Genomic DNA, 27460 nt, shown 5'->3' with positions numbered 1-27460 from the left:
TTTATCAACTTTTAAAGTGTGTGTAGGATATTTCTCGAAAAAGTTATTACTAGTTCTCCATAATATTATTTATATTTACATATCAATAGAAGCTTTGTATTTGAAGAAAATGTATTTGAAGTATGTACCTGAAGCAGCTGGCCTTCACAAGGCAGATTTATAAATGGTTGGTATCAGCCAATACTCTCCTTGGACTTATCTGACAGAGAACCTGAGGTGTCCTTTAAAACAAGTATTGAATTCAAGTGTATGTACTTCCAAGAAACTGACACGGGTGGCTGGATTAAATTCTGTCATTTTTATTGGTTCAGAGCTCGTGATCCTCTGGGTGGTAAAGCTCGCTCATTAGGCGATAGATGTAGGAAGGGGCGTTTCCCCCGATGTTGGAGATGAACAGCGTGATGAGCTCAGGAGGCACGTAGTCAAACACAGGGCAGTGCACATTCACCTTGGACAAAATTTCACCTGGGAAACACATGCAGTATATGCAGTTAATTTAATGTGTGTCTGCAGTTTTATTACAAGGATGCACAGGTTCATTCGAAGTAATTCTTCTCAAACTAACTCCCATGTGAGCTCCTTACTTAGGCATGTAGGTCTTATTACTGCATCTATAAAAATGAAAAGGGGAAACGCTACCTTCTGTAAATGGAAGCACTTCCTGCGGGGACACAAACTTATGGAAGGTGTCTTCTTCATTGGGAAACTGTGGAACAACAAAAAATCAAGTCAAATTCTCAGCAGATCAACTGACTTGTTTACAGCTCTCACTAATGTCAAGCCTGACTATTATTTCATAGTTTGATTTTGTTCACTTATACATATTCTTCCGTTGTGATGTCACAAGCCATCCGTACATAATCATCATTCAGGAATTGTGATGATAGTCATTTAGAGTACCATATACAGGTCTGGGCACCCCAGTGGCACACATCTAATTCCTTTCAAACCCTAGGGTGAGCTCACTTTGAGCCAGCTTCACTTTATCATGAAAGGGTACCGCCAAACACCTCCAAATTCTTTGACCACCTGCAGTGTGAATGGCCTGTCAAGATCTTGTATTATGTGTGCTCTCTATGGCTTCAGATGCATGCTTCAGCTATACTGGTGGACTTGGCCAGGGGGTTAAAAAAGTAATTTCTTCTTTTGAAAAACAATAGCATGAATTTTTTTTTTAAAGTGTATAAAAAATTAAGGAAAATTGGCAAAACCTCATTAGCTAGCCAGCAAACCAGCTTAATTCAATTCATTTGCCCAGCCAGTTAGCTACATACTGTAACTGGTTGAAAATAACATGTAACTAGCTAAACACACAAACTAGCTAACAAGGTAATTCAATTGATGTTCCAACAGACACAGTATTAGATAACTTTTAACATTTTATCACTTTACTTTAATGCACTCCTACATGAGTACTTTTAATGTCACACTCATACCCAGCAGGCAGTTTTATCTGGGGCGACTTCCAAAGTCGAGCACAAAGAGCATCCAACAAAATGACATGTAATGTTTCACAGACAAGGACACCAGCATGCACACGTGAACAAGCACCAGTGCCAAACACAGGGCTAAGATCAAAACTGCACACCTGGCCCAACACTACTGCAACACAATAGTCTATACTCAATAGAACGAGTGTACCATTTCAACATAATACTGACAAATACCCTGTCTTGTGTTAGTATTATGCCTCAATTGTAAGTCGCTTTGGATAAAAGCATCTGCCAAATGAATAAATGTAAATGTAGTGTAAAACCTCCACATATAATGGATGGGATTAGGTTTTAACAATCATAACATGGGACAGTGACGAGACAGGCCATCCTCAATAAACTCCCTTCTCTTTGTACCAAGTCTTCATATGAGGCTGAGACAGCCCAGAAACACCCAATAAATGCCCTGCTCGGTTAATGAGCAGATGAGCAGCCAGCTGAGAGGGGAAAGCCAAAACTATTGACTAATTAGAACAGCAGTTAACATGCATTCATCAAACTAACCAAAGCGAAAAACTGATGCACTCGATAGGCAAAAATGACAAGCTTAAACGGACTGTCATCATTAAGCTTGATGTCACAGGTCCACAGGCAGGTGTGTCTGGCCTCACCTGTGGCGAGAGCTTGAACATGGGTGCGCAGACGATGAGTGGTGTGGAGTGGTGTTTGGCGGCCAGTGCCAGGGTGTGGGTACCACTGACCGCACGCAGCCCACCATTTGCAAGCACTGTCTGTGTGCCAATGATGACCTGCAGAAACAAGGATACACCTTTTCACATGACGCGAAGTGTTTTTCCCCTTTCTTTGATTACGGCATATGACTAAGACAGGAAAAGTCTGGTATTGAACAAATCAATGCACAGGAAGTACAGTGGATATAAAAAGTCTACACACCTTTATGAAATTGCAGATTTTTGAAATTTAAAGACAGAAATAACAAGAAAATAAATGCCAGACTCTTTCCATCTTTAATGTGACCTTCCAACAAGCAAAAATCCAGAGAAAGAAAGAAGAGTTAATTATTGGGAAAAATAAATTAAAAAAAACACCCTGATTGCATAAGTCTGCACACCCCGTGCAACTAATACTTTGTGGAAGCACCTTTTGCATTTATTACAGCAGCAAGTCTTTGTGAATAAGTCTCTATTAACTTTGCACATCTAGGCTTTGGAATTTTATCCCACTCTTCTTTGCAAATAAGTTCGAGTTCCTTCAAATTGTGAGGGGATCTCCTGTGTACAGCTCTCTTTAGGTCATTCCACAGGTTTTCGATGGGATTGAGGTCTGGGCCCTGACTGGGCGATTCCAAGACTTCGAGTTTCCTTTTCTGAAGCCATGCCTTGGTTGACTTGGATGTGTGCTTTGGGTCATTGTCATTTTGGAATGTGAAATTCCTCTTCATCTTCAGCTTTCTCACAGAGGCCAGCAGGTTTTGTGCCAAAATATCTTGATATTTGGAGCTATTCATTATCCCATCTATCTTGACAAGAGCCCCTGACCCAGCTGAAGAGAAGCAGTTTGTTGGAAGATCACATTACAGTTGGAAAAAGTCTGACAATTACATTGTTGTTATTTCTGTCTTTACATTTCAAAAACCTGCAATTTCATAAGGGTGTGTAGACTTTTTATATCCACTGTAGACATTAGGGTAAATGGAGTGGGTACAGTACATAATAATAAACATAATAATACCTATGTATGCATATGTCATATGTACAAAGACCATGCTGACTATACCTGTAGAAATATATATCTGAATATAAATATAACCTCCTAATTTGCATTTTGGAAGAGTAAAAAAGAATGACTAGTGTAAATATCATTAAATATTCAAAGCAATTATGACAAAAATGCACCTTATCAGTAGCTGTCTCTCATATTCCTGACCTATTTTGGTCGCTGGCTCACACCTTAATTCACACCAGAATGCACAGAAGTAGGAAAGAAGGTGAAGAGCGGTTGTTAATCCTATTCACAAATATATAAAATTGTTACAAAATGCAATTCTCATTGTTAGCCCTTTAAACAGGAAATTAGTAGGAACCCGCCGTCATAATGGAATGACTGAAATACGAAACAAAATTTCTGATGTAACTGGTAGCAAAGGTTCGCTCAGAATTGCAAGAAGCTTAGTCATAGCCATTTGTTCCAATGAAAACAGTAAGTGATGCAACTGCTGACATTAAATATCAGCCATCATTCATTATGCTTCATGTCAAAAACAGTTTTGATAACTAACAGCAGGTATCTTAACACCAAATGTCACACATTCTTAGGACTGTATCAAATGGACCAGCCTCTCCCTCCATCCACTTTAGCTTCTAGAAAAGGTAACGCAGGTGTGCTGTAAGTCCATCTTTTAGCATACCTTGTTGACCCGAGACATCACAGCAAATATTGCAGCGTCTGTGATGACTGTTGTTTCTATGTCAGCTTCGGAAAGACTTGTAGCCATTTCATGGCCCTGGAGAGGGAAATTCAGAGAGTGGACCATCATATTTATACATCACTTTATCAGAGTGAGATGATCAAAGTCGCAAAAGCTAATCACGGGGGAACTGTGAGCGTGTATATCAGGGTGGGTGCAGCTTACCTGACAAAATGGAGCGCACTCAGCCACAATGACATGGAATTTGCGTTTGCGCGCAGCATCTTTGAGGAAGGCCTCCACTGTGCGTGAGCGCCCAATTGTCATGATGACCTCATTCGAGTGGATGTGCTCCAGGGCTTGCATGGCAATGTTGTCAGTAGTTCCCTCTGCGTGACAGCCAAAAGCAGCCTGAGTCACGATTCAATCAAATGAAATGTTTCTTTTTTAATGAACAGCCCAAAGGGCTCCAGAATTTCAGTGTTTTTTTTTTCTCTACAGTAAATGAAAAACCAAGTTATATGAAAGTTAGTGTAGTGTCAATAAGTTATCATACCAAGTTCTGTGAGGAGCTCGTTGATGGCCTCAATCACGTTAGCTTTTAGAGGTGGAAAGTGCTGCCTGAAGTTCTCCTCATTCAGTCCCCCAGAGGTCAAGAGTTTGTGCAACGACTCCTGTTGATCCGCCTCCTCGCTGCTTCCCCCCGACCTGTGCCAGAAAGGAGGGAGATCCATATACGTCAGACATTTCATTTACAATCCAGACTTTAGATCGTGCTGGTGGGTGGATGCTTTCCCTTTGTCAGACGCGTTCTGTACGGTGCAAACAAGCAAGCTCTGACGCAAAAATGTAGGACCAATTCTGTATGAATCCAAACCTTGCCCATCGGTTTGGGTGCTGGTGCGTGCGTGCGTGCCTACGCCTGCTCACGCTACAGGGCAAGAGGCGCCCACTCACCTTGCATACTCCTCTCTGATGATCTTCAGCACCCTACGCACCATGTTCCCGACTGTGGTCTCTGACGGCTGGGCTGCTGTCATTCTCCTCCCCTCTTTGCGTATAATCTCCATAAGATCGCCTACATCAACACGATCAAAATCACATGCTAGGAAATGTAGGTGTAGTTAGCTAGGTTCACGTATGGCATGGATATGAAGAACCCACATGCTAACGTCACGACCATATGACGCAAATACAGAGGAGTGTCGTCTTAATATTTCGACTACAAGATTTCGTTTACAGTTTTACAAATCATGAAAAAAATGTTGTTTAACCAAAGATTTAGTAGTATGTAGTTATCCGCGTTACAGGTTAACGCTAACCATATCTACCCAGTTTAATCACCTGCGCTGCTCCATCGTGCCTGCGCTGTTATTCTGCGCAGCAAGGCTGCAGTCTCCCTTGCAGTTTCTGCCGATCCACGGAGAGGTCCGGTGCCACTGCCTCCCCGTTTTAGCTCCGCTAGGAAGGCCTCTATTCGCTCGGATAGGTCGGTTTCCTTGTCAGCGCCGGGCATGTTGTTCAGCTTCAATCTTGGTCTCAACTGTTTTCACTTAGGCAATTGACAGAAAACCACCCGGAATTACTATGTGGCTACGCTGTTAAACGCGAGAAAACTTCCGGGTTACTTATTTGAGTTTCCTATTGGTGTGGCTTAGTTTGCTGGTGTTGTTGATGTAGATCAATTTCTTTCCCCGAATAACAGCAACGTTATATATTTAATTATTGCATTTGTGTTAAAATTACATATCTTTTATCTGGTTAATTAAAAGTGGAATTAGATTTATCTTACATGCTGCGAGTCTCGACTGTGTGAATTTTGTAACTAGTTTTATGCTGATTCTGTGCAGGCGCAGATCCACATCAAACAGCGGTGTTTCACCTTCAAGTGTTCGCAACTTTACTCGACGTGCTTACTTAACCTCTACTCCTTGTCTTTTCTAGAAATCATTCAGTTTGGTAATGAGTGATGTTTAGGATAAATCCCAGAAACATCTCTTATCAATTTCTAACATTTTCATTGATCGGACATAACTTCAAGGTTTCCATGAAGAGCTGACATTGACAAGAGATGCAACATTTTTGACAAACTGAAAACACAGTCTTATATTAATAACTTTTTATTATTTGAAAACAGCCGAAAATTATTCCCATCCATATTGACCTTTGACAGTCTCAGTTTAAAATATACAGTTACCCACAGAATTGATTGTTGTGCTATGTGGGAAAATATTCAAAAGAAAAACATTGTGAATATGAACACCACAGGCATTTTATTTTAAATGATAGATAATCTACATATTAAAAGTAGGGATTGACTTGCTGTACATTTGGAAATGCCTACCAGGACTCTCCACCTCTGAGTTAAAGGTCTGTGTCTTTAAAAAAGAATACCTGTATCCTGAAATATGTAATTGCTAACTGCTCAGAGGAAATGGGTAATTCACATTCACTTTTTTTTTTTTTTTTTGCTCTGAGAGCTTCAAATAAAAGCTTTGAGAGAGTCCTGAGTATCAACATGACCTTCAAAACCTTCAGCTGTTGTCTACGATTTAAGTTCAAAAAAACCTGAAGCACTTTATAATCATAAGAGGAAAAGTTCCTTTCAGAGTGCAAAAGGAAGGTGATGTAGGTTTATTATTTACTTCAGCTACAATGGCCATTTGTCAAGCTGGATTCTAAAATTGCACCATTTCATTCAGCAGTTTTCCCTGTTTCCTCCAGCTCCCGATTTCAATAATTAAAAACAGATTATGACTTCATAAATTAACAACTTGGGCAGGGGTAGATGCAAGGTACCCATATGTTAACGAAACATTCATGGTGTGTCATATGAACCCATTCAGACAAAAGTCAGCAAGTCATTTTATATGACAAATCTGCAACTTTACAAATGGTTTAACAACTTTTAACAAATGATGTAACAAGTTCAATTTAGACATTATGACCTTCTCAACCTTCATTAGTCAGACCAGACACCCATTCCATTTACCAATAAAAACAACAATGGAAAAAAAAAGGAATGGAGTAGAACATTCAAAACAATTCGGAAGCTTTGCACACGTATTAACTTGGTTTACATACCAAGATGCATCTTCTTCTGAAGACACCATTCATAAAATCCAAAAAGAACAAACAAAAAAATACAGTGGAGGGAATGAAAGCTACCTAACGGTTTGGGAGTGGGTGGAAAAAGTGAAACATATCAGAAGTACTTCAGTGGTAAATTTTAACTCTCATGGGAATGACCTCATTGCACCCACTCTTCAATGACCCCTTCGATTAACTCCCCACAACTAGATTGCTTTGCCCTGCCTCTGCTCTAGATGGCGGCCGGACGGGGCCACCGGGCGAACTGTTCCCTTGTTGACGCAAGGTTTCACTCGATGAGCTTCTTTGCCTTGAAGAAGCGCCGCAGGTAGAACACCTGCCAGGTGGCCAGCCCAATCAGGCAGCACATGGAAAAGATGCTGAAGTATAAGACGCGAGTGTTTGTGGACTCTGAGGGGGAAGAAAAAAAAAAAAAACATGAGTAAAAAAATAAAAACTGGTAACAATTAGAGGGCAGAATGAACAGTTTTCATTACAGTGATAATTGCATTGCTTCTCAATGGCTGCCCTGCTTTTGGACTCCCTTTGAATACTGTTTCTGTAACTTTTCTGATTTGCATGCCATAAACTCTCAGCCAATTACTATTTTCTCATTCTGTATCTCACGTATACAGCAGGAGACTACCTTGAATAATTCTGACTAAAAGACCTAACAACTACCTGCACAAAGAGAGGAAAGGTCTCGAGTCATACTTTTTAAAGATGGCTACCATTCTGAGTAAGTGAGAATTGCTAATCAAGGAATACATGCTCTTCTCCATAATTCTCTTGGTGTGCCCACAGCCCTTCTAGACCACCTCTTACCATTGGTGTCCCTCATCTCCTCCTCACGCTTTTTCATGTAGGCAAAGTCATTCACGATGGACTCAGAGAGGTCCTCCAGCCGTCGAAGCTCCACCTCCAGGGGCTTCAGCTTCTCCACCTTGGCAATCTGTCCAGGCAGAAGCAGCCAAGCACACCAATCACTACATCACTTTCAAAATACAGTGCTCAATATGCATCCTGCTGCTGTTAAAACCACATAACACAAATGTTGCTCCTCAGCATAATGTACCCGTGGGTGAAAAAGAACAAGTGAATCTGTGAAAAGGGAGATATTCATTCACCACTCGGGCACGGCTCAGTCTGGGTCGTCGTGACCAGCTCCCCCCAGCAGATGTCAGTGTTGGATACAGACGACGCCAGAAGTCGGACACGTTGCAGCTGCGAGCTGACACACTTAACATGATTTGTCTGGTATGCAGACGGCACCTCCCCGCACCCCACCCCACCCAGCCCTCACACAGAACAAGCACATGGGAGTGTTCTCGTGGCCTGCCCCAACTCCCTACTCTGCTGCCAAACATAACCCCGGCTTTCAGTACCAGTGCCATGGAAAGGGACTACAACAGGACCAGAATGCACCAAAAGCAGCAAAGAGGCAGGCAGGGAAGGAACAGTTAAAGGGAGTCTGGAGCCAAGCTGCTACCTGCTTCCTGGCCGCTATTCTGTGTAGCCTGAGCATGTACATGCGCATGTGTGCAGATGCAGACATGCACAAAACATAGCCCCGAGCACACCAAGCCCACTCGCTAACTGGGACTCCCCTGTTAGAGGACTTAAATGTTTTTTCATGGGACCACCTGTCTGTACCGACTGAGTCCCGCACTACCCAGAATGCTTCGGGCAACTCTCTCTCTGATACATGTCTAACATTTCCTGAGGAGGGCTTTCTGCCAACTAAAACAAAACTTTGTATGACAAACAAATGGTAAAACTTTAAAGTTGGTCTAGGTTTTTTTAACCATAAGCTCAGATGTTTTAAATAAAACCAGGTTCAAGCAAACACAAAAACTAAAATTTAATGGAAAAATTTAGATTTTAGAATCTGATTAAAATGATGTGATCTACATTTAGAATCTGATTAAAAACAATTACATTACATGGCAGACTGCTTTATGTTTTCATGATTTAGAATTTATATTCAGAACAAAATTGCATAAATGCCTAATTTTAATTGCCTCCTTGCTTTTTCCCAGAATTCTCCTTATATAATCTTTGCCAATGTCTCTTCCATTTTCAGATCAAATGAAATAAATGTTTTGAAAATTCCTCACGATCAAACTGCTTAGTCTACTCCACTACAATTAACAAGAAATGTTCTGCCAACAACTAGAAGTCTGGTTCCCATCTGGTTCTTATTTTGACACTGGGAGACATTTAAACAAACAGGAGCTAATGCCCTGTCCTTCAGTGATGCCCTAAACAAGTGCTCAATTTCAGGAAGGGGAGGAAATCCCAGAGAAGAAGGGCATGCGGCCACAAGAATACCGGAGAGAGGGTGCATGTCTTTTTCATTTGGAAGCCACAGAAACATGGCACCTCGCCCAACCACCCGGCAGCACGGAGTGGAGTCAGAGCACGGTGTGGGAGTGATCAAAAGACCAGGGTGTCGCAACACGGTGTGCTGGCAGAGGACTGCGCCGGCTCGGGTCTGTCCTGGCCCCCCTTTCCCCATCAGTCACTTACCTCCTCATAATTCTTTGCCTCCACACCGTGCTTCATGTCTAAATTAACAAGCTGGTCCGGAACACGCCCAGTTCCTAAGAATCCAAAATGAAAAGGCGTATTGTGAGGGGGCCAAATATCCTGGGAAATGGCTGACTGACCCCTCTCCACATCTCCTGCACATTACACTCACATGCTTCAGCTCCTGGAGCCCTCTGTTCCCCTACACCCCTACATACCACCCCCCCAGCCCAGGTCTGAAGACTGCCGGCCCCCACTAACTATAAACACTTACTGATCATTTTGGATAAGAGCGTCTGTTAAATGGCTAAATGTAACTGTAAGAAGACAAAGAGCTGTACTTCATGCTAATTCAGTTTAACCTCCTCACAAGAGGAACTTTAGACCAGAGAGAGATCAACTACACAAATCTTTCTAACATGTTCCTTAGAATCTCATTTTTGTAAATGATCAGGTTACACATCCAAGAAACTGATGTCCAACGAATTGCACATAAAAAAATGTTTGTTTTTTTCAAGCTTGATATACTTACCCATAGGGGATTTGCTTTCAAAGCAAACTTCAAACATGTCATAGTCCTCAGTTGTGAATGCAAACTTCCCTTTTGATGCATCTTCTTTTGAATAGAGGATGTGGCCTGAGGAATCTGTAATCTGAGCAAAAAATAACAAATAATATTAAATACATAAGAATGAACAGCACAAAATGTGCTCTGTCAACAACAGTAAACAGCCAGAAGTATAATGTAGTGCTCTACTGGTTTGCCTATAAAACTCTTGATTATATCTGTTACAAATGATTAAACCACTGAAACTTTGCAAGTCGTTTGGGATATGAATGTCTGCTAAATGACAAAAAATCTAAAAACAAATGCAAAATATATGATATTTATGTTTAAAGCTTTTTCTATTGTTGCCATGGTAGCAATAGTCGCAACAACTTGCAAAGAATATAAATTTCGGCCAATGACCGCTAATTGCTCGTAAAATATATTAATGCATGCACTTTAACTGCGTTGTGCCTACATAAAAACTGAACCGAGGAAATGCTGTTTGAAGAGCTACTATAAATTACTTGCAGATTAAACTCCGGTATTTACTGGATACAGTTTAGGTAACTGTAATGTCTACTAATAGTTACTGTCTATTCTCACGTTACACAGATAAATGTTTTCATAAATGTTTGTTTAGTGTACACAGGAAATAAGAAATCCTTTGTAGATCATAGCCCGGTGGTGCAAGCCGTGCGCCAGAATTTACACGGGCGCTTGACGTGACGTGTAACATTCTGAGTGAAGAAATTAGTTTGTGGTAAACAAACAGCAACCCTGACTGATCGCAACGATACCAGCTTTACAAAAGACCTGCAACCAATTCGTAGTTCACTTATGCGTTTGCACGAGCAAAATAAGTTAGATAAAACAATATTTTGGATTTTTTTTGCCAGCAAGAGATTTGACAGTCCGGATATGTCACTCGAGATACGGCCTTAGAGGGGAGCGAAGCAGAAACACATTTCGAGGATCACATTTTAAAATTAGCTCAGTGTGAAGAAATGCGACATGACCACAAACTAATAACGGTGTTTACTCTTCCTACCTGCCTTTTGCGTTGCCGATCGTGAACGAGGCCAACCTAGCTAGATAATGACATATGTCGTGTTTCCTTCATCTCTGTCCGCTGCCTACTCACCTTAAGATTGGTCTTGGTGTTAGGCTGCTCGCTAACTTCGTATTCCCCAGTGACCAACACGTCTTTGTGGATCTCTTCCCGCAGACATTTACGAGAATTTACCGGTAAAAAGAAAGAAATCGAAAGGGCTGAATCAAAGAGAACGGAGATGAGCAGGAAAAAACAAAACCGAGACATGGCTACTGAAAGCCGGCCACCTACGTGAGCGCTGAGTTAGTGCCGCGTAATCCCAAATAAAAGTTCCCGTGGAGGAACGCTGCAAAAACAACAGCGCTCCCATTGACAGGGAGGTGTAATGCATCCATTCAAGAAAACATGCTTAGAAGATGTTTGTCTTGTCCTTATCTACTCCTCTTCCATATACACGATAGATAGATACGCTATATGGACAAAGGTATTTGGCCAAACCTGTTTTTCAGGGTTTGGGCTAGGCCCCTTATCTCCAGTGAAGGGCAATCTTAATGCTTCAGCATACCAAGACATTTTGGACAATGCTATGCTTCCAACTTTGTGGCAACAGTTTGGGGAAGGCCCTTTTGTATTCCAACATGACTGTGCCCCAGTGCACAAAGCAAGGACTATAAAGACATGGTTTGATGAGTTTGGTGTGGAAGATATGTATAAATGCCTCATAAATGCTCCACAGAATGAATGGGCACAAATTTCCACAGAAACACTCCAAAATCTTGTGGAAAGCCTTCCAAGAAGAGTGGAAGCTGTTATAGCTGCAAAAGGGGGACCAACTCCATATTAAAGTATATGTATTTGAATACAATGTCATTACAATGTAATCAGGTGTCCGAATACTTTTGTCCATATAATGTAGATAGATAGATAGATAGTTAACCCTGGTGAGTTAAACAAGCCTGCAGAAAAATGGTGATGTTCTCTTGATTTCATATTTTAATAGTATGCACATGTTCAATAATAAATGTATGCTATACCACTGATATTTTTATTTGTCAGAGAACATCAATATGTGAATTTCTAAGTTTCTATGTTTTTTAGTTTTGACTTTCATAGCTACATTGAAAATCACATCATTGTTTTATCTTTGTCTAAATACCTGTAAATACGTCCCTACTTATTACTTCAGAACAGTTGGACCGATCACTGGTAAGCATTCCTGATGTTTTTTTTTTTTTGTTTGTTTGGAAAATTGAAATGATCACTATTGAATTGCTGTTTGTATAGGGATTACTTCATTAAATTAGGCAAGTGCTGTCCATCTGCCAAGAAAATATTCATTTAGAGAGCAATTAGAGATAATGACAAATTATATTTAAACACACATGAAAATGCAGCATAGCTAATCTTCTCAAAAACTACTCACAGTATACCTTATTTGAATTGGTGCATATTCTCAATATGTCACAGTGACCTCAGAATAGTACTATGAGATTATGTAAAATTGTGTTCCCTTGAAATTTTCTTAATCAGATAAATTTCTTCATCGCCTTTCTATACATATATCTCCAATGCACTGGTATTATAATTCATGAAATATGTTCATGAAATGTTTCATGAAATAATTTACCTTTTAAATGAATGTTTGCATAAATTATTTACATGTTTCGTAAAATAAATGAAACTGGTCATTTGAAATACTATTCTTATATTTAAGTAAATCTTAAAGATTATGTGTTGGGGCGTTTAGGTTTTGTCAAACTTACACATATAAACATTACATACATAGAAAGAGACCTGTTGCTGTTTACAAGAAACAAATTCACCTATATTCATTTTGAAATTTGGCTTTGAAATGTTTCGTAGACCTACTATTATTGATACCGTCGACTACATAACCTGTTTTTTAATCAATGGCATTGTGTGAAACGTTAGCTAGCCTACTAATATGAAAGAAATAGCCTAGCCTTCCTCATGGCCAGAGTACGCATATTTAACATGTTTCATACAATTGCGTTTACTCCACACAGTGTACCAGGTTACTGTTTTGAACATTTCTTACAGATAATGGATTAACGCTCATTGCTTTGTTTTACTGAATGGTATGCTGCCAGTTCACACACAAGCCACCTGCTGCTGCCAACGTGCGTAAATTCCAATTGCTGCTGTCAGTGGAAGTGCTGATGATGCAAGGGGCTGCGCTTGCGCCCTCTCTCACAACTCTCACACACAGTCACTAAATAACTATCACTAAATAACAATTCTAAACTGAATTAAGCATGCACTCATCTCGGAGAAGTTGTTCTCAACCACTGATTTTTTTTATCCAGTTGTATTTAGCTTCAAATTTTATTTTTAGCTCTAAAAAAATTACCGAGGTCCAGACCGAGCTGGTTACTGGCATGTGTAGACAGAGTTACAAAATCATACATATCTGAAGCAGTCACCCACAGTTGTGGTCATAACACCCAAGAGCACAAACCTAACAAATGGGCCCTAACACTACTGGCATACCTTATCCTGTATATCCAGTACATTTGTAGTTGGTGCATTCTGCACACTTCAAATCAAATCTAATGTCTTGCAGAGAAATGCAAATAACTGTATTCTCTATTACCAAAGACATGTTTATTAATGGGGCTTGAAGAAGAATATTCTTTGTGTTTGCCTTTTCTCCAGTTTTTAATGACTGCAGAGCTAAAATCAATGGAGGGAGATTACCAGAGTTGCAGTCATTGTGTAGATAGGGGTGAAACTTCCTCCTGTGCAATATTGTCTTTCAGCTCAAAGGTGAGCCAAGGCACTCCAGAAAAGGCTGCGCACCAAATAAAATGTTTGTTGATGAAGATGTGAAGTGAATTGAGCTCTGCCCACCACAGTCCCACCTTGACAGGATTCTCTCCTTGTCTTTTCCTTTCCTCTTCTCAGTCAGACACTGTCTGCTTCCCCTGGGCTGAGCGGGGATGCAGTGTGGCGTCACAGCATTCTAATTTTACAGCTGTTGATGCTGCTGTTAAAATGAGGTATACCTTCACCTGCCATTTCCTCCCTCCCCACACCTCCCGAGGGGTAGCAGGTGATATTAATAGAAGACATTATTTTCGTACGTGTTGCATGGTCTCACTGCAGGGGCCCCTTGTGGCTTGTTTCAGATGTATGTGAATGGATGCAACATGTATTATCAAATCTTGCAGTGGTTTTTAATTAAAACAATGCAATGTTTTTAATTAAAACAATGCAACAATTCACTACCTTTCTCACAACCTGAGCAGAAGCTATGCCACTGCTAAGGATTATAATCAAAGAAAACATTTCGTATTTTATTAAGCACGCTGGTGGCTGTTTCTGTGGGTAAGGTGTTTTCCTAGGTTTTAAAGCAGCATCAGTAACTTCAGCTAATGTTTTCAATGGGAAAAACTTTGTACACCAGAAAATATCTATGTCTATATTGTAATTTAAACGCAATTTTTTTCAAGGAAGCAGCACCAATTACAGGATATATACACAGCGGATATTCATTAAATCCCAATTCTACTAAAACACTTTTTTTTCCTGTAAATGATTAGACAAATTACAGGACAACAGTTTTAAACTTCTCTACTCATTACAACCTGTTCCTATGATTAATGTTTATAGTCCAATTTTTGCCATAACTGGTAAAATCTTAATGCTTGTGCAATTTAACGGTTTTCTATTGTGAAATTGTGTCTACATTTTACCAAAATATCTTTTGAAAGTACAGCACTTGGGGCTTGCTCCAGACACAAATCTAGTCACTCTCTTTTTATATGCGGAATTACTGATAGTGCTTAATGTTCCCCGAATATATATGATGATCTCTGGCTTGAGTGTGAGGAAGGAAAAACTGGGGCTTGGCAGACGGGCCGCTATAAGAATAGCTGAGCAAGAACTGCAGTTTACACAGTAACTACGCTGAACGTCAGTTTATGTAACACGACCCACATCAATCCTCCACCTATTGTGTAGTTTCATTTTGTGATATGCATACATCGGTCCTAAACAGTTGGTTGACAAACCTGCACGTATTTCGCATTTTCTCAAAAAGAAGGAAATTGAAGTTGAAATAAATAAGACCCTCTGCAGGTAAAGGATGAACCACCTGAGCAACACATTACCGGTACCATTACAGCAGACACTGATAAAATATTTTGGCGGTGGATCTCGTAATGTCACGCTGTTTTGGCAGTTCTGCGCAAAAGATTTATATGCTAGTGGGCCTGTTATTCGGGTTTATGTTTCATCCGCAGAATAATACAGCTTGAAATATCATTAGTGTTACCCATAATATTTGTCACTCAACCCGAGCAAATGCTTTCCTGCAGGGCGACGTGCGAAGTGTGAGTACATTAATATTTACTTTTTGACATCCAGCAGACGCGCTCCACATCCAACAGATAAGATTATTGTATTAAAGTTAGCAAAGTTCTGCCGCAGAGATCATTTCGGCGCAGAAGTTGACATGTTTCCAACAGCTTTCACTTTCCAGAAGACAGATGTTTGTGTCATTGTATAAAGAATATGAATTTTATTTTCTGTGCATTTTAAAACCAAAGTGATATGATGTTTGGTCCCGCTCCCCGAATAAGATGCACGTTACTTAGCTAGCAAGCTATTTCCTCATTCAGTCACTTGGAAATCGACGTCGTTTAACTGTATGATCTTGAAGTTACACAGTAACCCCTAACAACCTCTTGTCACCATAGAAATGCTTCTAACCGAACGCCGATTCGTCTGGTGCTTCTAGAAATTTCCACATAGTTGCAAGGCAAATCTATATTTGGGCACGGAAATGTACGTCATTGCGCTAGGCGTTGCTGCGTTACGAAAAGGGAAAGGCAGAAAAACATAACACGTAGTGACGTGAGCTTTCTGACGGTCTCGGCGTTCTGTCGATAGCGACAATTAGATGGAGGCCAGTAGAGGGGCTCTGCGGGCTAACATCTAATCCGAGAGATATTGTAAAACGCAGCGATTGAGGACCATTTAGTACTCGGCCATTTATTTCGTCCCTTCGATGGACTTTTGGTGCAATTGTGTATTCATGTTTCTGGATAAGAGTGTCTGCAAAAATGACAAAATGTAGGCCTAGATGTAATTCTTCCCTTTCGAGTTTGCACGTTCTGATCTCCATTCGTGAATGAAATGACAGCCTGCTTGGAAAAAAACACCACGGTGTTATCAGTTAAACCACTAAACAAGCGGGAAACAAGGGTCCTGTTTTCAGTTGTTTATTGTCTGTTATATTACGGCTATACACAACAATGTTCTGTTTGACAAGCCATTTCAAAAAGTTTTAGAAAATAAATAAACGTTATAAATTACAACACAGCGTTTTCACAGAAAACAAGCATTCTCCACATTCAGATATATAGGATCACTCAGACCGTGTTAGACAATGTATGGTATTTATAAATATCAAACATTATGCTTACATTCCATCTACCTGAATACAAATTGATGCTCAGATTGACTATTGCAATGAACAAGTTTTAGTGGCTTGTGCTAAGAAATTGAATACCTAACTAGCACCAATAAAACAGTGATGCAGTGATACTGCATTAGCATGGCATGATTTGACATGCCTCATAAATTAGAATATGGTATGTTGAATTTGACATGCTACATACAAGAAAGTATAATTGACATTGAAGGATACTTTATATCTAAAAAAAAAAAAAAAAACACCTTAAGGTAAGTCCATGCTATAGCCCTAGGATCTGTGCATCCTACATTATTTTGAATTGACAGTCCCCAAGCTCATTGAGCATCTTCACAAGGCAAGCAAGGTGGGAGAGTTGAGGGAGTCAGAAGACTGGTCATTGCTGTTACTCCCCCTTCTGTGGGCTGCTCCACATGTGGGATGGGGGTTGTCCTCTGGATAGCTGAACACAAAGGAAGACGTGTATGTGGTGCAAGCAGGGGTGCAGGTCACCACTGGGGTGCAAAGGGGCTCCAAGTCAGTCGAGGAAGAAGTGTACAGGGCCTCCCAGTCTGGTGCATAGAAAGAGCTAGACAGGTCCATGTCTGGAACAGACCGTGCTGTCTCAGCTGACTTCAGCGCCTCCAGCAGGTCCAGCGACTCCTCCAGGGAGCTGTCCAGGTTGGAAACTCTGGCCATCGACACAGTACCCTCAGCGGCGGGGCCGGGGGAGAAGAGGGACAGTTCGGAGGAGACTGCTGTAGTAGTGGAAGCCTCAGGGATCGTGCTCTGTGTCTTGGAAGTCAGATCATCATGTAGGCTATGCACAGGGGAGACAGAGGCCTCAGGAAAGCCAGTGTCCAGGTCTTCAGGAATCTTACAAATAGGCTTGTGAGCAGCAAGGATGAACTCCAGCTGCTCCTTCGCTTTCATCAAACTGGCAATTTCATTTTGCAGAGTAGATTTCTCATCCTCCAGTTTATCAGTTTCCTATGAAGAAACAGGAACCAAAAGGTCATTTGAGACTTCCTGAAAGATGCATACATTGTTGAACTGAAGGCATTTAGCAATCAGCATTAGATCTAAGATACTTACAGCTTGTAAGGTTTCAGCAAGCTCTCTCCTTCTGTTGCGGCATTTCGCAGCAGCCATCTTATTTCGCTCTCTGCGGATGCTCTTCTTTGCTTCCTCTTCAGGAGATAACTGAGAGAAAATTGGAAAGAAATTAGAGCCATTTTAACTTTTAACCATACAAGTACATTATAGACTCCAGTTGCTCAAAATTTCAAAAAGTAGGGATACAGCACTATGACTTCTGCCATTCAAAAAAAAGAGAGGGGTTTGTTTTCATTAGGCATGTATAGGAGAAAATTTTACAAGGACCTGAAATTACCTGTTCAAATTTGCCTCTCCTGCCAGTGTTTCCTTTCAGTCTAGCATTCTTGGCCATCCCAATCCTGCTGTAACCAGCGTTTGAATTCTGAGCATTGTAGGGGTGGACTCGGCTATGGGAAGGCGCCACTGAAGAAATGGTAGGCTGGACCATCCACTGAAGGTCTGGAGTTGTGGAGATGGCTGTGACAGTCGGGATAAAAGAGGCACTTGCAGTGGAAAGATCAGTGAAGTCCTGCAGAGAGAACGACAGAAATTGAGTGCTTTTGTAGAAAGTTTATAAAATTGCAATAAAAATACAATTACAGTGGTGCGCTGAAGGTATCTGATTAGTTATGTCTCCACAAGGAATAAGTATGAATGATGCCAGCATATCCACGCTATGCAAGAATTAAATGCAGCTTCTGCTCTGGACCATCCTGAAGAATGACTATAACTTGTGTGACACTGTACATTATAAAGCAGCGTAGAGATTCTTGATTAACACTATAGCGTAAAACACCGATTCATAAGACAGTAATAAACATGCATACTTTATAAACCGTGCAGCCAAACGTAAACATGTCTTGTATATGTCGTAATGTAAATGTACAGTGTATGTATAGCTGTACAATATACAGAGTTTTAAATATCAAAGTATCATACCTGAGACTGATTAACAGGAGAGCCAACACTGGAATAGGAGGCTGCAGGAGATGGGTAATAAGTAAGGTTGTCTCCGGCCGGGGAAGCGGTGCTGCAGCGGGAAGAGGAGTCACACTCCGTGGCAAAGCCTGTGTACATCATCGCTGTAGAAATCCGAAGGCGAATTTTTCCAGACAAAAATAGCTTCGAACAACAATTGGCGTGGACTGTCAAAACTGTCTTTTCGCCGCTGTGTCTAAAGTTGTTGGGAAGTCACCCGACTGGATCGCACTACGACTATATTTCCGCTTCTGTAAACGCTCGGAGTAGAACTGTCAACTCCCTCTATTGCAAGCCTTTTATACATTTTCTCAGACGCTGCCATTGTCAAAGGCGGGGGGAATGTCTTGTGTAAAGTGGTAAAGAACTTAATTAACATACTATAAAATGACATACGCCCTTAATATGAACAATTAAACGAGGTAAAAACCACTTATACTATTTATATTTGCCTACATATACACATTTTATTGTGGGAAAAATTAAGAGACAAAAGTTCCCCACTTTCTCAATATGGTATGTTCCAGAACAGGGGATCCCAATACGTAATTATCCTTATATGGGCACTGCCTTATATGGAGTGCATCCTGTGAAATGGGCGGGTCAATGATGGGAATTGTACAGAGCCGCAGAAGTTGAGCGGAGGTCTCCTGTGATTGGCTTACAGACAAGGGCGTCTATCAGTTGCCACAATAGAACACAGTTCATGAAACTGTGATGATATTGAATATTCTAGCCCTAAATTTGAGAGCTGTGTTTTTTTTTTTTTTTTTTTTTTTTAATCTTTATAACTTGATACAGATATTTCAAATTAACCAAATAACCATATGGTATCCAGATGATGTAATCGATAAGATCAATACAATATCAGTTCTATCTGAGCTTTTACTTTTACTTAAAATATATTTTAATGGTTCTATATCTATCTTCTGTATTCACCAGTATCTACCAGCCTGTTTCTTGCATCATGACAAATTCAGGCAATTGACCCCCAGGCAATGTTTGTACCTGACTCGTGGGTGTGTCTTGCAGAGCAGGTTTGATCAAGATCAAGAACTGTCCTGTTTGTATTTTTCCATAGTATTAGCTCTTAAGATGTCATTAGTCGCCCACTTGGTGTTTCCTAAGGAATGCTCTGCCCTAGTCATTTCTAGGTCAGGGAATCCAGATTTACGTATGCGGTATTAATGTCTTTAGCAAACCATATCTATCATGCTGTGCCTCATGATATTTGGTTACATGACGTTCTGAGGTGTTATAACGACATTTAAGAGGAAAATAAGACGCATTTCTGTAGTTGTCAAAGACATATATTTTTGATATAGTAATGTGTGTACACCTGTGTGTTTGTGTTCTCTGATTAATGTTAGTGATGATGCAACAAAAATCTGACGTCGGAAAACTATTGCTGAATGAATGTCAAAATCGTTTGCTTTTTTCTGTGGGTTTTTTTTTTACATTTTCATGAGAAAAATATTGTTACCATTATGCATTCATTTTGTTGTTAAAATGGTTATGACGTCACAGCTATCCCCATGGGTTTCAATGTTTGGATAGGGGCCTCTCTCTTTGCTTATGTTTTTGATAAACATTAGCTGTCGCCGTGGTTACGCCCAACCCCTACGTGCCAGCGACGTTCTCTAATTATGCAGACGCCGGAACGTAAAGCCTGCAGCGTAGCATACTGTGGAGTGGAATGTGAGCTGCTTTCGTTTTTGCAGACATTGTCTTACTTTCTTTATTCTCACTGTAGGATGTGTCCTGATCTGAGTTATCCAGAGGACTGCGTTTTGTTTATTTAAAACAACTCCCTTGATATACACTTCTTAAAAGGCATCATACAGCTGACAGGCTGTCTTCGCCAGCCAAAGAAAGAAACTACAACCAAGTCACATATGTTTTGTAATAGAAATCGGTACCACGCGTGTTTTGACCTTGTTAGCCATTGGTTATGGGAACCCTCTACAGCTAGACATTTAGAGTTTGGTTAGAGTAGCTTGGGTAGGCTATACGGTAGTGTAAAGAGCCTGGCCGATAGCCTTCATGTGGATGCATTTAGGTTATTTTAGACAATCAGAACGATTTATTTGCATGAACGCGTCTAATTGTAATTTATAGTCTAATAGACATGTTACCTTGATACAAATTAATGTTTGGCATTTCACTAGCCAATCATTTTATCGCGTCGATAGCTTAAGCCGTGGTATGGCGCGCTTATTATTATGCCTAGAGAACACAGCGATGAATATTCACTTTTGAGTTGAGAACTTTGACCTATCGAATTGATCATATTGTCCCTTTAATTGTTTCTCATTGTAGCCTAATATAAATCTGAATGTTTTTTTCGGCCTCTGTATTAATATTCGTAATAAATTAATTCACAAACTGAAAACGAGAGGCCATGAAAATGTTATTTTTGGAGCTGCATCTGCTCCCATCATACTACTGTTATGCCAAGTCTGTAATTCACCACCACAATGAGTGCATTGTGCAGGACAGAACATCGGGCTTTCACTTGACTGCCCGTATCCAGGGCGCGTCACTGCCGAGAAACAGGCCTTCATGCATTATATGTCATTCAACGGACAGCCCCTTTTCTGCGAGGGTCCCAAATGACATCATATTTTCAGACTCATGTGTATCAAACACCCAGTAATGACATCAGAAACAATGTTTTCTAAAGCGAGAAGGTGTCTCGATGCGCTGGAAAGCATGCATTTACAAGCCACAAGCTCTTTGTCAAAACATACAGTAGGTCCTTTTTAGGTCGTTATAAAATTGCTATAAAGGGCATTGCGATCATCATAAAAATACTGAGGTGTCAATAGGCCTAATAAAGTTTGATTTATCATTAATGGACTATTCAATTATATAAACCAGTGTATCTGTCAGTTTAAGTAACCTAAACCATGGGAATGTGAGCAGAACTAATTAAGTTTCTTCTGTGAAGCATTAAATACGATTTCACACATGTGATGATGCCGTAGGCTGAAACGAATCGAATTTTAAATGTCAACAAAATTGGTGGACATTTGAATTACAAAAGATCAAACACGTTACTGTGACCACTACTTCATGCAATTCCCGGCAACCTGAGGCCACGTGAACAGGATGTACATATATGGTATGGTGAACCCTGAGTGTGATTGGTTGGCTGACCAGTGGTATGTAAATTATGTAGCCCTATTCTTTGCAGTTCTCTACAGCCAATTGTTCAGAATGATTATCTCAGGCGCAGGACGAAATAATGAAGTGGACATTGTGCTGGGCAAGACGTAGAGGTTATTCCCAAAATTGACGTCGCGGTCACATGGACACTCTCAAATTCACTGCCGCTCACAGGAGCTATTTTTAGAGCTGTTTATCGTACCCCTGTGTTCTAAGCACGGCTTCGCGCACACTTTATTATTGCTTTTTAACTATTGTACCGTGGAACGTTTGTGTTTACTTATTGCATTCATTTTTAAAATGTTAAAAATAAAGATTTATGGGCCTACATAACCGTCAGCCATGTCAATAGCCTATATGTGAACCCACCTAGACGGCTTTAGTGAAATGACAGCATAATAATTAGCTATAACATGTACGATGATTAAAAAATGAAGAGAAAAACAACACTGACATTGCGAACATCTTCTTTTACGGCATAACATATTAAGGCTGCGGTGAAATTATTTATGAAAAATCATACAGAATTTTATTTCTTCTCTTGTGATTATTCATCATGTTATAGCTGAAATACTAACATGTTTAGTGTCATTTAAACATAATATTCTGAAAGCTTTCATTTGTCCAGAGTGCGTGGGTGTAACATCTGTAAATACTGTGTTTCAGAACTGACATGCTTCACGTGATATGATCACACTTTTGTTTTAAATAGGGGTGTCCTTTTGTGACAAATTGCATATTGGTCCTTGTAATACATGTATACTATTTCATGTAAATAAAAGAAATGTTTGTTGCAGTCAATGTTATATTCTGTAGACGTATTGTTGGTGCAACGAAAAGAAAACTGTTCCTATTTTATCACCCAAGCCTCTCCCCTCCTCGTAAATGGTACAGCCTTAGCGCACGGATTTCATTCATAAAAATCTGGCACAGTATAAAAGGAGGAGCTAGAAAACTAAACTCCAGTTACCAGGTTTATAAACCTGGTGGAAGTCGTTGGAGAAACTCTGCGTTTAACCACATTACCCACCGCTAGAATTAGCTTTCTAAAGGACGCTAGGGTTACAATTCTGTTGTATCTATCGATAGTTGCAATTTTGTAGAGAGATGTTTCCAAACTTTAGCTCCGACTACGATTCTTCGTCTCGCTGCAGTACTGCATCTCCTGCCGGGGACACCCTTACGTATTATCAGCAGTCACCGGCTGATTCGTTTTCCAGCTCTTCTGCTTCTCCGATGGAGAAGACACAGGTACGTCAAAGTGATAAGCATGATAACTATGTTTATGTAATGTCATTGCTTATAGTCACATACAGCTATGATATGGTGAGTTTATGCAATTTTATACATAACGTAATAGTACTTAAGAGGAGTAATAAAATCTTGTTCTTACGGATCAGAACAAGTTGTTCTGTGCATATGAATGTATTTAATGTTTAATTGTATCCTATCCATGCAGACCTCATTGCGTTGTCGTATTACCATGCTTACCATGTAAACGTGTCCAGGAATAATGTGAAATATTATATGTAAGAAATATTGCATAGGAGTGCATTATATTGCACTCATATAATTATCAATTTAGAACATTGCATAACTGCATCTTAATGTATTTATTGAGCACAATGATTACTATCTAAATTTTGTATATCCATCGCGCTTTGATGTGGGCGGGGGTGAATACCATCTTTTCAGACGACTATTAACATTATCAACTCTAAAAAAAACTCAATACAAAGGAACGTATGGTAAGACAGAACCTGAATAATACAATAGTGCAATTCCCACTCTGTATGAGAGTGAGAGCAGAAAAATGAATGAGAAGTGTAGTTATTTTTGTATCTTATGGTCTCCTGTGAGACTGCGTGTTTGTACAGCGGTTCATTGAGGGAAAAGAATCATTCAGGAGACTCCACAGCAGTTTTGCGTCAGTGTCGACGTCAGCAACAATTATAAAGCCTATTATTGATCGGGAAGGGACTATTTTTGGTTGATTTGATCTGTTTGAATAAACAGAAATGTACTCACTGCACACTGCGGTTGAACATGCCTTGCACTAGCATGTTCAACCCAGACATAAAGTCCTGTAGGACTGCTGGAAATTGGCTACTAGTAGACCTAACGCAAGGTAATTAGTCCATTTAGGAAATCGTTCGATCCAACACAGAAACGATGTGCTGTAAGGTGCATTAACACTGTAATTTTGTGTGCATTCCCGATAATTACTCCATAGTCCGCATACATTTCCTTTTCCAAAAATCATTACAGTTTGATTGATGCCCTGCAGAATGACCGATTCCTTTCTGAACACGTTCCAATCGATGTTTTTTTATTTATTTAGCAGGAACTCTGTACAGAAATAGATGTTTCTGGGGTTTCCTTTGTTCCGACTGTCACTGCGATCTCAACTACCCCGGATTTGCAGTGGATGGTCCAGCCGACCATGATCACGTCTGTCTCCCCTTCTGTGGGTACAGCTCAAACCTATAAAGCACAGAGCTCTGCCCAGACGACTAAAGCCAGCGCGAGCAGGGGACAAACCACTGCCAGAAAGGGGAAGACTGAGCAGGTAATTTTAACGTCTGTAATGTGTGCAGTCAAGTCCTGCAGCCTAAGGAAAAACATGATTCAATATGTAATCATTGTCAACAGTGCAGCATTTTCAGGCATGCAATTCAGAAATGGGTATTGGCTGTGTGCCCTGCTCAGGCACCCAATTTATATTCAGGACATGGCGAGTCTGCAACAATGGTCTATTTTTAGATGCACTGCAGGGATACATTTGCCACTCTTTTCAAAGGATGAATTGTGGATGGAAGTCAAGGATGAGGAGATGGAATGATGAGATTCTTCAAGATAGTAACTGATTCTTTTCCTGAACCAAGCAGCTTTCTCCAGAAGAGGAGGAAAAGAAGAGGATCAGGAGAGAAAGGAATAAAATGGCTGCAGCAAAGTGCCGCAACAGACGGAGGGAACTCACAGACACACTGCAAGCTGTAAGTGAACGCTTGTCTCAGTGACACCAAATCCTATTCATAAGTAATCCTGCAACTGTACATTTAATAATGGCCTCATCTGTCACTCATCCCCTGTCCCTTTTTAAGGAGACTGATAAGCTGGAAGAAGACAAGGCAGCTCTACAGACAGAGATTGCCAACCTGCTGAAGGAGAAAGAGAAGCTGGAGCTCATTTTGGCTGCTCACAAACCAGCGTGCAAAATTGCAGAGGACCTAGACTGTATCTTCCAGGAACCGATAGGTTCCCCCCAGTTGCTCTCTGCTCTGGGAAATGGAAAGCTCCCTGAAGATAGCTCAGTGGAGCCTTCCCTGCTTCAGGACTCTGATGCCACCAGCTTCCCTACCACTGCCATCTCTGGGAACTCCAACATACTGCTCTGCTCCAGTGCCGAGGTGAGCATCTGTGACCTAGAGCCTTCCCTAGATGTTAAGGAAGAGCCCTTGGAGGACCTTCTCCCTGGCATGGAGAAGAATGCCCTGGAGACAGCCCGCTCTGTCCCGGACATTGACCTAAGCAGCTCCTTTGGGGTGACAGATTGGGAAACCCTCTACAAATCAGTGTCCAGCGATCTGGAGCCCCTGACTACCCCTATTGTGACTTCCACCCCCACCTGTACAAGTTACCTATCAGCATTCGCATTCACCTACCCGGAGCTTGACTCGCTGGTGGACGGGATCGACAGCCGCAAAAGCGGAGTGGGCAAAACCGACTCAGTAGTAGATATTCTCAACTCTCCAACCCTTTTGGCCTTATGATAAAGATGTTGTTATAAGGAATGCACTGGACAGTATTTGACAACTACAGTCCACAGGATCTGATGTCATCCAATGTGATGTGGTGTCTGAAGTTATCTGCTGTGATTCAAGCCTTTGATCCAGTGGTTGCATCCATGAGATGTTTACTGTGACCAAGCCAGTATTAACTTCTTCCAGATACATTTGATGTAGCTAAAAGCATGGATATTAATTTCCCTGACAGAAATGTTAACTATGGTCTGGTATTAAATGCATGCAGAAAAGTGCCATATAATTTCAGAATTGCATTATTTTTGTTTTATGGTGCTAGATCTTTTGTTGTATTGTGGAGCTATTGACTGTATGGTTTAGTGTTTCGATAGCAATAGTATGTTAATGTCTAAGATTAATATTGTGTGTAGTAGTGTAAATCCATGTACTGTAATTGCATACCTCAATTCCATCATTCAAACTGTGATTTGACATCATCATTTTAAAACATTTAGAGTTTTCCATGAAAACATCTAGTGTGTTATAATTTATCAAGATGTATTTTATGATATAGTTTATTTTTCTACCTTCAAAGTTTTGACTTGTTCTTCAAATGCAAAAAAGAAAAAAGTAAGCATTGATTGCTTATGGATAAATATTATCATTAAATATTTAAAGTGATCGTTGATTCCTGTGTTCTTTCTAAAGGGTTGGGTGTCAAGAAGAAACCAAATGAACCAAATGATTTGAAATGAAATAATAAAGATTCAGTGGCCAAAGTATGATGCCTGTACTCCCATGAACAGAATATACAATAACCACAGAATTCATTATATATATTACATATATACCAAATGTTGGGATGATGGGTCACAAAAACGTACTCACACAGTCCTTAGCTTTGAAAGTCTGCTGGGGACATTTGGTATTTGATCATGATGAAAACACTAGAGGCCAGCTGCAGAGAAGGTAAATGATATGCTGCCATGCTGTTCATATACCAAGGTGAAATAATGTCATCCATACTGTGCCATCTAGTATATATATAATGTCATGTACTGTATATAACAAACTTCAGTAACAAATAAAACACTGCAAAGCAAATGTGCTAAAGCTACACTCCTACAGAGGCAACTTACCCTCACATAACCCTTGGATGTATGTTCAGGTTTATAATATAATGACAGTTTAAATATTAGCGCTGAATTTTGTATTTATTTTGTATGTGATTTTGAAAATCGAACGACAAAGCCTACACAACCCGACCATTTTCAATAATGTCACAGTAGAGTGCAAACACATTGATACAGGCCACACCACGTTTCTTTCGATCAGCTTTTCAGTTACTTGTTAAATGAAAATCTTAATGTCATCAAGTATATACGGAGCCTCAGAAGGCATACACATTATCAAGGGTAAAGACAGCTAATAAATAGTCCATTTTTTCGTTTTCAGTGTACACGCATTCCCTATGCGCGTCTCGACGTTACAGCTGTTTTTCAGGATCACAGCGTCAAAATACGTCATTACGTACTAACGCTGCTAGCGTCGTATGGCGCGTTATACTTCCGTGCCCAAATTTGGAGGGCAAGCAACTTGGATTCTTCTGGAATTCTGGGAGGGGCGATGTCGGGAAATTGGCACGAGGTTGGAATTGTTGTTTTATCACCATGGAGACTCTGTGGCATTGTTTTTTCCCCTCATAACAGCACGCTTTTCCCGGAAACGAAGAAGAGTTTCTGTACTCTTAATAGGAGCAGCTAACTAGCAGAATCAATTTGAAATGAACAATATGAATACTGCCACCGTATTAGAGGCAAATGTTGGTAGCCAGTTGGTTGATTTTTGGTTTTTATAAAGAGTTCGGATTCGACTTCTCTCTAAACTTTAGCAGCGAGGTTTCGCATTGTGGGCCTTTCTCAAAACAAACATTCACATGATTCGATATCTTAAGT

The 27460-nt window shown here is 40.4% G+C and overlaps 4 protein-coding genes across 7 annotated transcripts; 1 reads left to right on the top strand and 3 right to left on the bottom strand.

Moving 5' to 3' along the window:
- Positions 1-278: 278 nt before the first annotated feature.
- Positions 279-5433, bottom strand: eif2b2 (eukaryotic translation initiation factor 2B, subunit 2 beta). The gene is made up of 8 exons (XM_036542739.1): positions 5206-5433; positions 4819-4939; positions 4418-4569; positions 4087-4250; positions 3862-3957; positions 2105-2242; positions 640-706; positions 279-465 (listed from the first exon to the last, which is right to left on the bottom strand). The coding sequence occupies exons 1-8, from the start codon at positions 5375-5377 to the stop codon at positions 308-310; spliced, it is 1068 nt and encodes a 355-aa protein (XP_036398632.1). The 5' UTR covers positions 5378-5433; the 3' UTR covers positions 279-307.
- Positions 5434-6314: 881 nt separating this feature from the next.
- Positions 6315-11407, bottom strand: LOC118786763 (transmembrane emp24 domain-containing protein 10-like). The gene is made up of 5 exons (XM_036542064.1): positions 11172-11407; positions 10013-10133; positions 9481-9554; positions 7777-7903; positions 6315-7362 (listed from the first exon to the last, which is right to left on the bottom strand). Exons 1-5 carry the CDS (start codon positions 11346-11348, stop codon positions 7241-7243), a joined length of 621 nt encoding a protein of 206 aa, XP_036397957.1. The 5' UTR covers positions 11349-11407; the 3' UTR covers positions 6315-7240.
- Positions 11408-16313: 4906 nt separating this feature from the next.
- LOC118787354 (proto-oncogene c-Fos-like) lies at positions 16314-18862 on the bottom strand. The gene is made up of 4 exons (XM_036542887.1): positions 18556-18862; positions 17912-18145; positions 17614-17721; positions 16314-17508 (listed from the first exon to the last, which is right to left on the bottom strand). Exons 1-4 carry the CDS (start codon positions 18694-18696, stop codon positions 16870-16872), a joined length of 1122 nt encoding a protein of 373 aa, XP_036398780.1. The 5' UTR covers positions 18697-18862; the 3' UTR covers positions 16314-16869.
- A 3878-nt stretch (positions 18863-22740) lies between these two features.
- On the top strand, positions 22741-25874 carry LOC118786777 (proto-oncogene c-Fos-like). Of its 4 annotated transcripts, none has more exons than XM_036542090.1 (4): positions 22741-23013; positions 24107-24331; positions 24651-24758; positions 24867-25874. In XM_036542090.1, exons 1-4 carry the CDS (start codon positions 22870-22872, stop codon positions 25533-25535), a joined length of 1146 nt encoding a protein of 381 aa, XP_036397983.1. In that variant the 5' UTR covers positions 22741-22869; the 3' UTR covers positions 25536-25874. The 4 variants fall into 4 exon arrangements, with proteins under 4 accessions (XP_036397983.1, XP_036397982.1, XP_036397980.1 ...); XM_036542089.1 differs by having other exon boundaries at positions 24648-24758; XM_036542087.1 differs by having other exon boundaries at positions 24104-24331; positions 24648-24758.
- The last annotated feature ends 1586 nt before the right edge of the window (positions 25875-27460 follow it).

Source organism: Megalops cyprinoides, chromosome 12 (assembly GCF_013368585.1).
Source record: "Megalops cyprinoides isolate fMegCyp1 chromosome 12, fMegCyp1.pri, whole genome shotgun sequence".
Lineage (NCBI taxonomy): Eukaryota > Metazoa > Chordata > Actinopteri > Elopiformes > Megalopidae > Megalops > Megalops cyprinoides.
Note: the sequence above shows the minus strand (reverse complement) of the source record. Positions and strands in the feature narration are given on the sequence as shown.